The sequence below is a fragment of the Podarcis cretensis genome (assembly GCF_951804945.1).
Source record: "Podarcis cretensis genome assembly, chromosome: 2".
NCBI lineage: Eukaryota > Metazoa > Chordata > Lepidosauria > Squamata > Lacertidae > Podarcis > Podarcis cretensis.
Window position 1 is genome coordinate 50,869,140 of NC_137171.1, and position 11,794 is coordinate 50,880,933.

Here is an 11,794-nt window from a genome sequence, read left to right on the forward strand (position 1 = left end):
AACACTTCCATTTCCTTCACTTTCAGACAGGTTTTAATATCACCTAGAAAGAACGGTGATACATATTGTATGTGTTTAAGTGAGTTGAAACAGAGATCCAATTCATGTGATACTTTGTGTCACAATTTCATTCAAGTCCATTTTTCCTATGTTGCACTGCTTACAACGCTAGACTACTTTACTTGTAAGAGAAAGCTTTTTGGGGTTTTTGAATATAAGCACTTGATTGTCAGAAGTGATTCTGAGTCAAGAACCCCTTTCATTCATTATTTCTTATTTCTGATCCATGGAATTTGCAGAAATGATCAGAAGGTCAGTGGTTCAAATCCCCGCAATGGAGTGAGCTCCCGTTGTTCAGTCCCAGCTCCAGCCAATCTAGCACTTCGAAAGCACACAGTGCAACTAGATAAATAGGTACCGCTCCGGCGGGAAGGTAAACGGTGTTTCTGTGTGCTGCTCTGGTTCGCCAGAAGCGGCTTAGTCATGTTGGCCACATGACCCGGAAGCTGTAAGCCGGCTCCCTCGGCCAATAAAGCGAGATAAGCGCCGCAACCCTGGAGTCGTTCGTGACTGGACCTAATGGTCAGGGGTCCCTTTACCTTTACCTTTATCTGCTTATGAAACCCTTAAGATAGATAACAAGGGCACATAGCTGCAGCTAAAATACTCTATGATTCCTTGTTCATTTAGATAGTGGTTGATATCAAACTCTAAATAAAGCTGTCCATCAACTTCTGGTTGATTAAACATGTCACCTTCTATTTATCAAATAACTACCGATATTTTTAAACAAGCAAGCAAGCAAGCCAAAACTTATTTTGAGTTTTTCTGAGATATTAAGGAAAGTGGTAGCTATTAAGGTTTAGTGTGTACTGCAAAGTGTAATCAGTTGTGAAAATGGGTGTTGTAGAATCTTCCTTTCATGATTTCCCAGCATGGGGGCCTGATCTTAACCCTTTGCTCACTGCTGCAGTCCTGATCCAGATCTTCCCCTCTCCTGGTATGTGCTGGCTATTTCCAAAAGTAAAATCCTGCACTTAATGGCAAACCGCAAGACTCATTGTAACTTGGTCCTTGTTTTCTACTGCTCCAGAGGCTGTTTCTTTTGCCTGGATTTTCACTTTTGGGAATATGGCAACCCTGACTGTTCAAGTTACAAGAGAGCAGATTCTGACTAAACATCAGGAAGAACTGTTTGACAGTGGAACAGACTCCCTTGGGGGGGCTGGATTCTTCTTCCTTGGAGGATTTTGGATAACCATCTGTCATAGATCCTTTAGTTGAGATTCCTGCATTGCAGGGGGTTGGGCTAGATGACGCTTGGGTCCCCTGCAACTCTACAATTTTCTTATTCTTATTTTAATAAGCAAACACTACCATTCATTATTGGGAGGAAAGGGCATCTTACTTTTTCCTGTTACAGTGCCACACCCAAACCAAAATAGTTTGAGAAGCCAAGTTTGCCTTTAACCTTCAGCCCCAACAAATGTTCTTCACCTACTATTTAGCTAAAGCTTTCAATTTTGGCAACTAACCTGTGGCTCTCTAGATGTGGCTGGACTGCACCTCCCATTATTCCTGATCATGCTGGCTGGAGCTGACAACATCTGGGGGCTCCCCGCTTTCAAATACTGTCCTATGCACACTTGTGAGTAAGCACCTCAGAACTCAATGGGACTTACACCTGAGTAAGCCGGCATATGGCCTGAGCTGCAGAATGGTTAATCTATTGACTTAGTCATAATGAGCTTTCACACCTGCTTCTGAATTTTGAATGCTTACAGAACCCTAATTGAGAAATATACATAACTGTTCTGTTTCAATGAACATTACTTAATGCACAATAAAGGCTCTATACACAGAATTATGCTTTTGAATTATGGTGCTGGAGGAGACTCTTGAGAGTCCCATGGACTGCAATAAGATCAAACGTATCCATTCTTAAGGAAATCAGCCCTGAGTGCTCACTGGAAGGACAGATCATGAAGTTGAGGCTCCAATACTTTGGCCACCTCATGAGAAGAGAAGACTCCCTGGAAAAGACCCTGATGTTGGGAAAGATGGAGGGCACAAGGAGAAGGGGACGACAGAAGACGAGATGGTTGGACAGTGTTCTCGAAACTACAAACATGAGCCTGACCAAACTGCGGGAGGCAGTGGGGGACAGGAGGGCCTGGCGTGCTCTGGTCCATGGGGTCACAAAGAGTCGGACACGACTAAACGACTAAACAACAACAACATACACAGAATAACTGTTATAGCAAAGAATTATCACTCATTCCATAGATAAAAAAATTACTGAAAGATAGGGGAAAGTCTGTATCATGTGGTACTGCCTCTCTAACCACCTTAATTGTGTGGGTCACAGCATAAACAGCAAAAGAAAAAAAATTAAGAAGTCAATGAATATCAGCATAGGGGACCTAAGGTGAGCAGAACATATTAAATGTCAGCATTTTAGTTCCAAGAGGTGTATTTATGGGCTGGGAGCCTGTAATAGGCTTGGCTGTTCTGATGTCTGCCCATTTAATATAGGATAAAGGTCTCTTCGGTGATCAGGCTTGCACTCAGCAGAACATTATCTTTCAGAATTTTAAGCAACCTTCCCTCTAATTTCACCACCACCCACACAATTCGATCTAGTCCTTATGCATCCTCTGTCCTACATCTCTCTCCTCCCATCTGAACTTTATAAAAGAATGGAAAATCTTCACTGAAAACCTAATTGTTCTCTCCTGGGGCAGAAATGGTTGCTATTAACTTTCATCTCTTGATCCTTTGAAAGGTCTCAATTGAGCAGTTTAAATGCAGCTAATCAGGGTGATAGGAAACCATCTCTTAAGGTTGCCAGTAACTGCAGTGGGTTGTTGCTTCCTGAACAGAGCATCGTCTCTTATGTTTTCCATTAGCTTCCTCTCCCAATCCAGTGCCTTCCATTTATTTTACTCCCTGCAATTTCCCCAAGGTTATCCTTAAGCAGTCTCACATCTAGAAGGATGGGGGAGGAGGACATAGAAAACAATCCTGGCCTCTCGCCATGTTGGCTAACGCAGCCAAAAATAGTAAACAATGCCAATACTGTATGAACATAAGATAATGCAGCAACGCTGAGAGTCACTCCCACAGCATCCCTGGCAACTGCGCCATTACCTACCAATCACAACACTGCACACTGCCCCCAAATTATCCATGCAGGAATGCATGATGACATCATGGAAACATTACCTCTAAACCTTAATGCATGGTGACCATACTCCCTTGAAGCGCCCATGGCACCTTGTCTATCAGATCCTCCCATGGCTCAGTGTGTATCAATACAGCAACTGATGCTTGCTGCCACGAGCTCTGGAGCTCTCCATAGAAAGAGGCTTGAACCCCCTCCCCTCCCACAGTCAGGGTTGCCATATTCCCAAATGTGAAAATCTGGGCAAAATTGTTGACCAGCTTTTCTCTTTAAAAAAATCACCCTATTTGTCATACTCTGGTTTTTCCTGGACATTTTATCGATTCGGTGAAAACCTCTTTGACAAAGCCAGATCCAGAGTGGTAGGGTAGGGGGGAGAGGGAGGAAGTGCCATTCAAGTGAGAATAAACAAGCCTATTCCATAGACCAGTAGGCAGATCTGCATGTAAAATCCACAGCTAGTCTCTCCACTCCAGCCAAGGGCCTGGATCCCTTTGCTTTGCAGGCCCTACCTATACATTTGAATGCTCACAGATCTGTGGGTACAGGGAGTGGTGTTGCTCCATGTCTCTTAATATATAAAATCTGAGATATCTGTTCTTGGTGTTTTATTCTGACTGGCTCCTGAGTCAAATGAGTTGTGTAGATAAGGATTGTATTGTCAGTAGAAATAGTAAATGGCGTTTAAAGTTCTTTGTCGAATTCCTTTTTTTTAAAGAAAAAGAAAACAAAATGGCACAGGCATAGATGAGGGGCATTTTACTGCTTACTGTCTGTGATGGTATAAACACCATGCACAAGCAGTCTTCAACATCAGTGTAACATTTGTCACAGTAGATGCACTTGCTGGGGTGAAAAATGCTGTTTCTTCAGCAAAGCAGTTTCAGTGCTGGAAAACCCTGATTTCCCCCACATCTCAGGTGCTAGTTAGGGGAAAGACATTTTTATATGCGCTGTAACAAGTGCACATTCATTGCACTGCAAAATGATGATCACCTGGAAAGGTCCATGGAGTCTTGCATTATTAGTCCAGTTAAATTAGAAGCAGTCTGAATTTAATGATGAGCAAAAAGCCTGGGAATTATAGGCAGAGCTTGATGATTAATACCTGGAAGCATACCGTAAATCTTTTCCCCACTTCCCTTTTCATTTGAAAGTTTTGATTCTCTCTCATTATTTAAAGCAAGAATTCTATTCTTTAGCAACTTCTGCTGAGCTCTCAGCGTCCTCTTAATCACGTCTTTTAAAAGATGCTAAACAATGAAAGTATTACTTAGCTATTTTTCTTCCCCTTCTTACAGCAAACTGTGCAAAGGATGCAGGTGCTTCCATTGTTAAACGGGTTCCTTCTTTTAATTCTTGCTTTCATATTATGAAATCATTTTAAGCCACAGACAAAGCCCTAAAAGATGCCTAGACTGGACAGTTAAGATACAGTGGTAAAAAGATGTAGAGGCTTTCATCTTCACAGCCCTGGTTCCAATCCAGACCTGGTTGGATAGAGGACATTGCTTTTTAAAGTATCCTTCATCCTGCATGAAATGGAGAATTGAATATACAGGCGTTAAGTTCTGGGGCCCCACACACATAAGTGAAATTGTATCCAGTGGGGAGCAACCTCTAAACACCCTCTCTGCCACTCTCTCTTCAATCCATGCCCAAAACACTGTGTTCATAAACATTCACAACCAGAATTAAAGCTCGAGGCCAGCTGGACGCTGGAGGACAAGTGGAAAAATGGCTGCTGTTGCTGTGCTACCGCGCATGCAAGCTGTTAGGTGGGGAGGCTGAGCAGCCTAAACAAAGTCCTGCTGCGCCCCTGGTCTCTTTGGGGCTTCCTCTGCCCTCACTGATGTCTTCAGGGGAGGGTCTTCTCATGAAGAGGGCTTAATTCATCTGAGGAGTCTTCTCTGGATCCCCTCACCATTTGAATTTAAGTGTGCCTTCACTACAGATTGGGCCTTTTCAGTTGTGGTGCCCTGTGTACGGAATGCCCTCCCTAGGGAGGCTCACCTGCTGACAACTTTACTAGTACAGTGGTACCTCGGGTTACATACGCTTCAGGTTACATACGCTTCAGGTTACAGATTCCGCTAACCCAGAAATAGTGCTTCGGGTTAAGAACTTTGCTTCAGGGCAGTGGCGTAGCGTGGGGGGTGCAGGGGGTGCCAGCCGCACCGGGCGCAACATTTTGGGGGGCGCACTCGCAGCTCTCTGCCCCTACCTGGCTCACTCACTCTCTCTCACAGTGCTGGTTGTGCGACTCCGATCCGAGCTGCCGGGTCGCTGCCCACTGTGCGGAGCGGAGAGAGAGCGAGGAAGGGACTATCTGGGGGAGGGACAGTGCAGCGGCTGCCCAGCGCAGCGCTGAGCGCGGGAGAGAACCACACCAGACCAGCCCAGGCAGCAGCAAGAAGAAGCTGGCAGCGGCGGCAGGTTAGGGGTTAGGGGCGCAAATTACTTGCCTTGCCCCGGGTTAGGTAAAGGTAAAGGTACCCCTGCCCGTACGGGCCAGTCTTGACAGACTCTGGGGTTGTGCGCCCATCTCACTTAAGAGGCCAGGGGCCAGCGCTGTCCGGAGACACTTCCGGGTCACGTGGCCAGTGTGACATCGCTGCTCTGGCCAGAGCCAGAGCCAGAGCCAGAGCCGCACACGGAAACGCCGTTTACCTTCCCGCTGGTAAGCGGTCCCTATTTATCTACTTGCACCCGGAGGTGCTTTCGAACTGCTAGGTTGGCAGGCGCTGGGACCGAGCAGCGGGAGCGCACCCCGCCGCAGGGATTCGAACCGCCGACCTTTCGATCGGCAAGCCCTAGGCGCTGAGGCTTTAACCCACAGCGCCACCTGCGTCCCCCTTTGCCCCGGGTTAGGGGGTGCAAATTAGGGTGCTGACAACCCACGCTACGCCGCTGCTTCAGGGTGAGAACAGAAATCGTGCTCCAGCCGTGCAGCAGCAGCAGGAGACACCATTAGCTAAAGTGGTGCTTCAGGTTAAGAACAGTTTCAGGTTAAGTACTGACCTCCGGGACGAATTAAGCACTATGGTAGTAGTAGTAGTAAATGGAAAAAATGAGGCCCTGAAGTATATTGGTAGATTTCTCTCTCTCTCTCTCTCTCTCTCTCTCTCTGTGTGTGTGTGTGTGTGTGGTCATCCAGACAGGTTATATTTGACAGAAGAAATAATATTCTATTGGGAATGAGCTTTCCCCCACTTTCTCTCAACTTCATAAAGTTTTGCAAAAAAGAAAAGAAATTCCTTCTACAAAACTTGAGAGTTTGCATTCTTTGACATCTTAGAATGGCAGTAATAACAGGTATCCTTTGCACATCCAAAATAACAATTCCTCTGCTCCTTTTTGTTCATGAAAACACTCTAAACTGTAAAACAGCCAGAGCTGGGCATGTGGAAAATAATGACTCAAATATTCCATCAATTAACTCTAGGTGTAGCAACACGCTTTAACCACTAAGCCAAAGTGCAGTATCATATAAACATGATGAACAGATTTCAACACTGCAGTATTCCACCCATGCAACATTTCCTTGTTGCATATGATGATCTTTTTTATATTTAAAAGCCAGGATAATAATGCTAAGTACAAAGTTGGATATTGTCAGCTAAAATGTGTGAACATGATTCCTGTCTATTTAATAAAAAGCCTTACTTTTTGATCTGGGGCTTTACACAGACCCCACCATGCCATCCCACTTCCTGTCCCACTAATGTGTTGATTTGTACCCCAAATACACTTTCTTCCTTTCTACACTTTCCACGGCTTTCTGTGATGAATGCACAAAGGAAAAAGCATAATGGGGTTTCTATGCTACCCACTCACAACCCAACAACCACGCCTGTTGAATCACTTGCTTCCAGCCACTGCTAGAAAGAATGATGCTTAATTGCAAATGGCACAATATCATTCACATTACTCAACATATATAACAACATCAGGAAAGCAGAGAACAATTTCCTCAGCTATCCAAGAAAGATTATAGGATGTAAATACTCAGTTCATCTAGCAGATTGTTGGTGCTTTCTGGTAGGGTGGAATCAAGATACCACAGGATGTGAACTATTTCAGTACTTTTATGGAGATCTTCAAAAGAATGACACACACTATTCTATATGTGAGACACAGATTGGAGTATAAGTACTTTGGATGTGTTGGGTAAAGCAAATTTACTGTAAAGAAAGGAACAAATCCAACCCGCTTGGTTTATTTGCAGGAGACTTGTTTGCAAGTAAATAAGGAAATGTAGCACCATACATAGCACCATTCCATGATATCTGCCGGAAGTTGCTGCCATCTCCAAACTGACATGCGTTCACCCTTGTACTTTGATCTCTACAACAGCACTCCTTACATTTTGATTGATAGTTGAGGTATGTTTGCACTCTGCATCAGCAAACAATTGCATGATACTGTATATAGCTGAAGGTCAGCAATTGCTTGTGCAGCCCATGCCTTATCCCAAGTCCTGCCCCTGATTAGTGTTCCACCTCCATGTTTCTGCAAAAGTTAGAAAGTACTAACTTTCTAACAACATTAATTCCCTGGGTCAGGACAAACATTTGCACATATCTGGCATCTAACATTCCTCCTCTACTTGTAATAGCTTTACCACTAAAAAAAAAAAAAAGTATTAGATTTATACTCTGTTCTGACTCCAGAGTGCTCACAGTAGGAGCAGTATGGTTCCCAAGTGATCACCCCTTTAGGCACTATCACTGTGAGAAAATCCTAAAGTGCAGGCATCCTTCCTGACAACCTCCATAGTCATGCCTCTTCTAAGATAATACAATAAAAATGAACTTTTGACCAAGGCAGACAGTATGGCTTCTATACCAAGGCAACCTTTCCCTCACCGCTCTATCCTCCCTACACCATTTACATCCAACTCAAAAACTTACCAATATGTCGTATCCAAAAGCTTGCTCACTGCTTTTGGATGGTCATAATAAAAGGGGTTTTGGAATTTTTCAAAACAAAAGCAGCAGTGTAATACTTAGCCATGCACACTCATGAAAGCTCCTCCTCCTCTGGTCAGCTTGTCTGGTGAGTTTCTTTCTGAGAAAATCTTATATTCCACAAAAAAGGATTGGAATAAAGAACTAGAGATCTCAGTTTCCACCATACAGTGGGAAACAGTTTTAACTGATATAACAAGGGTGTCTTTGGACCTTAAATTGAGCCTCATATAACAAAAAATAATATTTAGAATATACTGGACCCCATTACGGTTGTTTAAATAAGGGCTATCTAAGGTATCTAACTGCTGGAGATGTAACAGGGATAATGCTTCTCTAAAACATATGTTTTTTCATTGTCCTATATTGAAAGATTTTTGGCAGAAGGTAACTGAAACTAATAACAGAACTGTACGGAACAACCTTACAATTACAGAGCAAAGTATCCTCTTGAATTATATACCCAGCACATGGAACCTTACAAAAGGACAATATGAGTGGACTCTTCATGCCCTTACCACAGCAAAAAGACCAATACTGGTGAATTGGAAAAATAAAAATGCGGCTCCCTTCTACGATTGGATGGAAGACCTATAAAACTCACAACATACAAACAACTTGCATATAAACACAGACTTGCCATGGACAAATTCAATGATATTTGGAATCCATTCTTACAAATACAGTGGTGCCTCGGGTTACAGACGCTCCAGGTTACAGACTCTGCTAACCCAGAAATAGTACAATAACAACTTTGTAAAATAATTAAACAAACAAACAAAGGTCCTGGGTTCAAACCCTGGTGTCCCAAGATAGGGCTGGGGAAAACCCTGCCTGAAACCGCAGACAGTCTCCACCAGCTAGTTTAGGAAGTACTGTGACTGATGTACCAACAGTCTGTTTTGATAGGAGGCAGCTTCCTATGTTGTTTATTTGATATGCAAGAAATCAGCAAATAGCACTCTTGGAAACTTCACAATCATCCCCGCTGTGAAATGTGTGGTCATATTTCGTCCCTGCCTGCAACTGAAGCTTAATTTCAGTGGTAGAAGAAAGTCATCCCGTGCCGTCAGACCATTCCCCAGGTCAGTGCCAATTTAATGCTTACCTTGCACATGAAGCATTGTCACTCATTTGCTGCAGAGATTCAGGTAATTATTTTATACATTAAAATTAGATAGCCCCTGAAAGTAATGCTTCTCTTGGAAATATATCACATTTCCCCATTGTTCAACTGGCAACATCTTGTTACTGGCAATGTCTTGTCCCCTCCCCAGCTGATGTGTTTGGATAGTGACTGCTGCATGGTATGTGGCTGGGCCAGTTCATTGCCTATTTATTTTGTAGTGACATCAGAGAAATAGGTGGCATAACTACCCAGCTGTGCTCATTAATGTTGAAAGGTTTTTTTCCCCCAAGTGATGGTTGAGCATCTTTAGTCTTTGGAGACTAAATGCGCTCTTCACCATGCTGCCTAAGACGGTGAATGCTCATGCAGCCTATTAAAAATGAAGGCTAGGCTCCCTCCTTCAGCCGCATTTTGCTTTAATGCCACCACCAGCCAACCTATTTACTGAGCTTCATCCTGATTTACTAGCACAAAGCTTACATGGAATGGTGGTTAGATTATAGCCAACCTTTATTGAGCATCCGTTCCAATTTGCTTAAAGCGTGGTAATATGACAATGAACATCCATCCTGCATTTGTCCTCATTCACATGTGCCGTGGGGTGTTTACATGTCTTATCTGCCATTAGTTCATCGCACACTTTTCAATGTATTTCCTCTCCACTTTCCAAACGGCAAAAAACCCCCAGCTCTTTTGAAAAGAGGATTTGTTGCGCTAGGGAGACAGAGCACTTTAAATGTGCAAACCTAGTTCCAGTATGCACTTGAATCCCTCCTGCAAAAGTTTGATAGACTGGAGACACCCCTCTTTGAGAGCCAATGTGGTGTAGTGGTTAAGAGCAGTAGACTCGTAACCTGGTGAACTGGGTTCGATTCTCCGCTCCTCCACATGCAGCTGCTGGGTGACCTTGGGTGACCAGTCACACTTCTCTGAAGTCTCTCAGCCCCACTCACCTCACAGAGTGTTTGTTGTGGGGGAGGAAGGGAAAGGAGAATGTTAGCCGCTTTGAGACTCCTTCGGGTAGTGATAAAGCGGGATATCAAATCCAAACTACTACTACTACTACTACTACTACTACTATTCTTCTTCTTCTTCTTCTTCTTCTTCTTCTTCTTCTTCTTTGGTCTTGTTTCAGGATGTGCAAGTGGGAAGTGTTCTGGTAGCTCCACACTCCTGATTCCAGGGGGACGGGGGCGGGAAGCATCTACTCATCCTTTGCTTGAAGCATACATTCTTCCACCACAGCAAGACTGTCTCCCTTGCCTCAACTGTTATGGGCCCGAGTCCTTTTTAATGTGCATTCATGAGGCAATCCTGTTTTCCATACTACTTGCACGTGCAAATGTTTTAGGGAAGTCACACTGCTTCATTTCCAGTCAGTACATATCCCATAACTTCCTGCGGAAGTCCTGTACTACAAAAGTTTTGGCTTATTTTCGTCCCAGTTTTGTTGTACAATAGCCGCTTCACACAGCAATCGTGTGATAGCATCACCAAAGTATCACAGAACAAACTGAAGCAGAACAAACCCACCAATAATGGTGTCAAGAACATTTTGCAGAATACACAACATGGCCTTATGTCTGGATGATACACCACTGGTGTTGAATCAACCGTAGAGGACTATTCTGCAAAAGGTAAAATGTGGTTGGGGCAAACTTCAATGATTATATAAGTTTTAAGAAATGCAATGAACTAATAGAACATCCCTGTCTTCAACTTGGATCCTGGCAAACATTATTTCACCCCCTACCTCTAATTTGTGCAGCTGTCAATATTTCCATCACTACGTGTCACAAATTTGGGTCAGTTCCAGATAACCTGCTTATTGAGCATTCATTCTGATTGCTTTGCAGGGAAGTTAGATGACGCCATCCCACACTTTTGAGTGCATCTTCCCATCACTTTCCTTACTGCAAAAACTCCTATCTTTAGGGGTAAACAGGTTTGTTGTGCAAAAGCTCCCAGTCAAACTTTACTACACAGCCTCAGTTTGCTGGTATGTGACTGAATCATAGCTGTCAACTTTCAGATTTGAAAATAAGGGATCAGCAGCCTCACCTGTCCTGGGGACAGTCTACGGGATATCTAACAATCCGTGATAGCAGCGGGAAGCAGCAGGAAACAGCACTGGAATAAGGGAATTTCCCGCAAAAAAAGGGAAGGTTGACAGCTATGGACTGAATCCCACCCCAAAAAAGCATCAGTCTGGAAGCGCCTTTCGAGCATTTTATTTACAGCCAAAGCTTTGAAAACACATATACAGGCAGATGCTTACCTTAGTTGTGCTCTTCTTTTCTGTTATCTCCACTGTTTAACCATCCATGTTTTACTCCACATTTGCTAAGACGCCAGTCTCTGGGAGTCGCTCTCAGTTTGCAGTATCTGATCTCTGTTTTTCCTGATTGGCCGAAAAGTCTGGAATGGAAGGCTTGCAAAGAACGCATTATGAAGGAGAGAGAGAAAATCTTGCTGAGCCTGTTTGAGCACAAGCTCTGCTGGAAACATTCC

The 11,794-nt window shown here is 43.7% G+C and overlaps 1 protein-coding gene across 4 annotated transcripts in view; it reads right to left on the reverse strand.

Annotated features, from left to right (window-relative positions):
- Positions 1-11,697, reverse strand: part of ARHGEF37 (Rho guanine nucleotide exchange factor 37) — a 44,985-nt gene extending 33,288 nt beyond the window's left edge. For 2 of the 4 annotated variants that reach the window (XM_079964807.1, XM_079964806.1), the window contains exon 1: positions 11,562-11,697. Coding sequence is in view for 2 of the 4 variants with exons in the window: in XM_079964804.1 (XP_079820930.1) it covers positions 9,263-9,278 (16 nt within the window). In the remaining 2 variants the exon portion in view is untranslated. Of the gene's footprint in view, positions 1-9,262; positions 9,382-11,561 lie in introns of those variants that run through there. The other 2 variants (XM_079964804.1, XM_079964803.1) reach the window with 2 other exon arrangements.
- Positions 11,698-11,794: the final 97 nt, after the last annotated feature.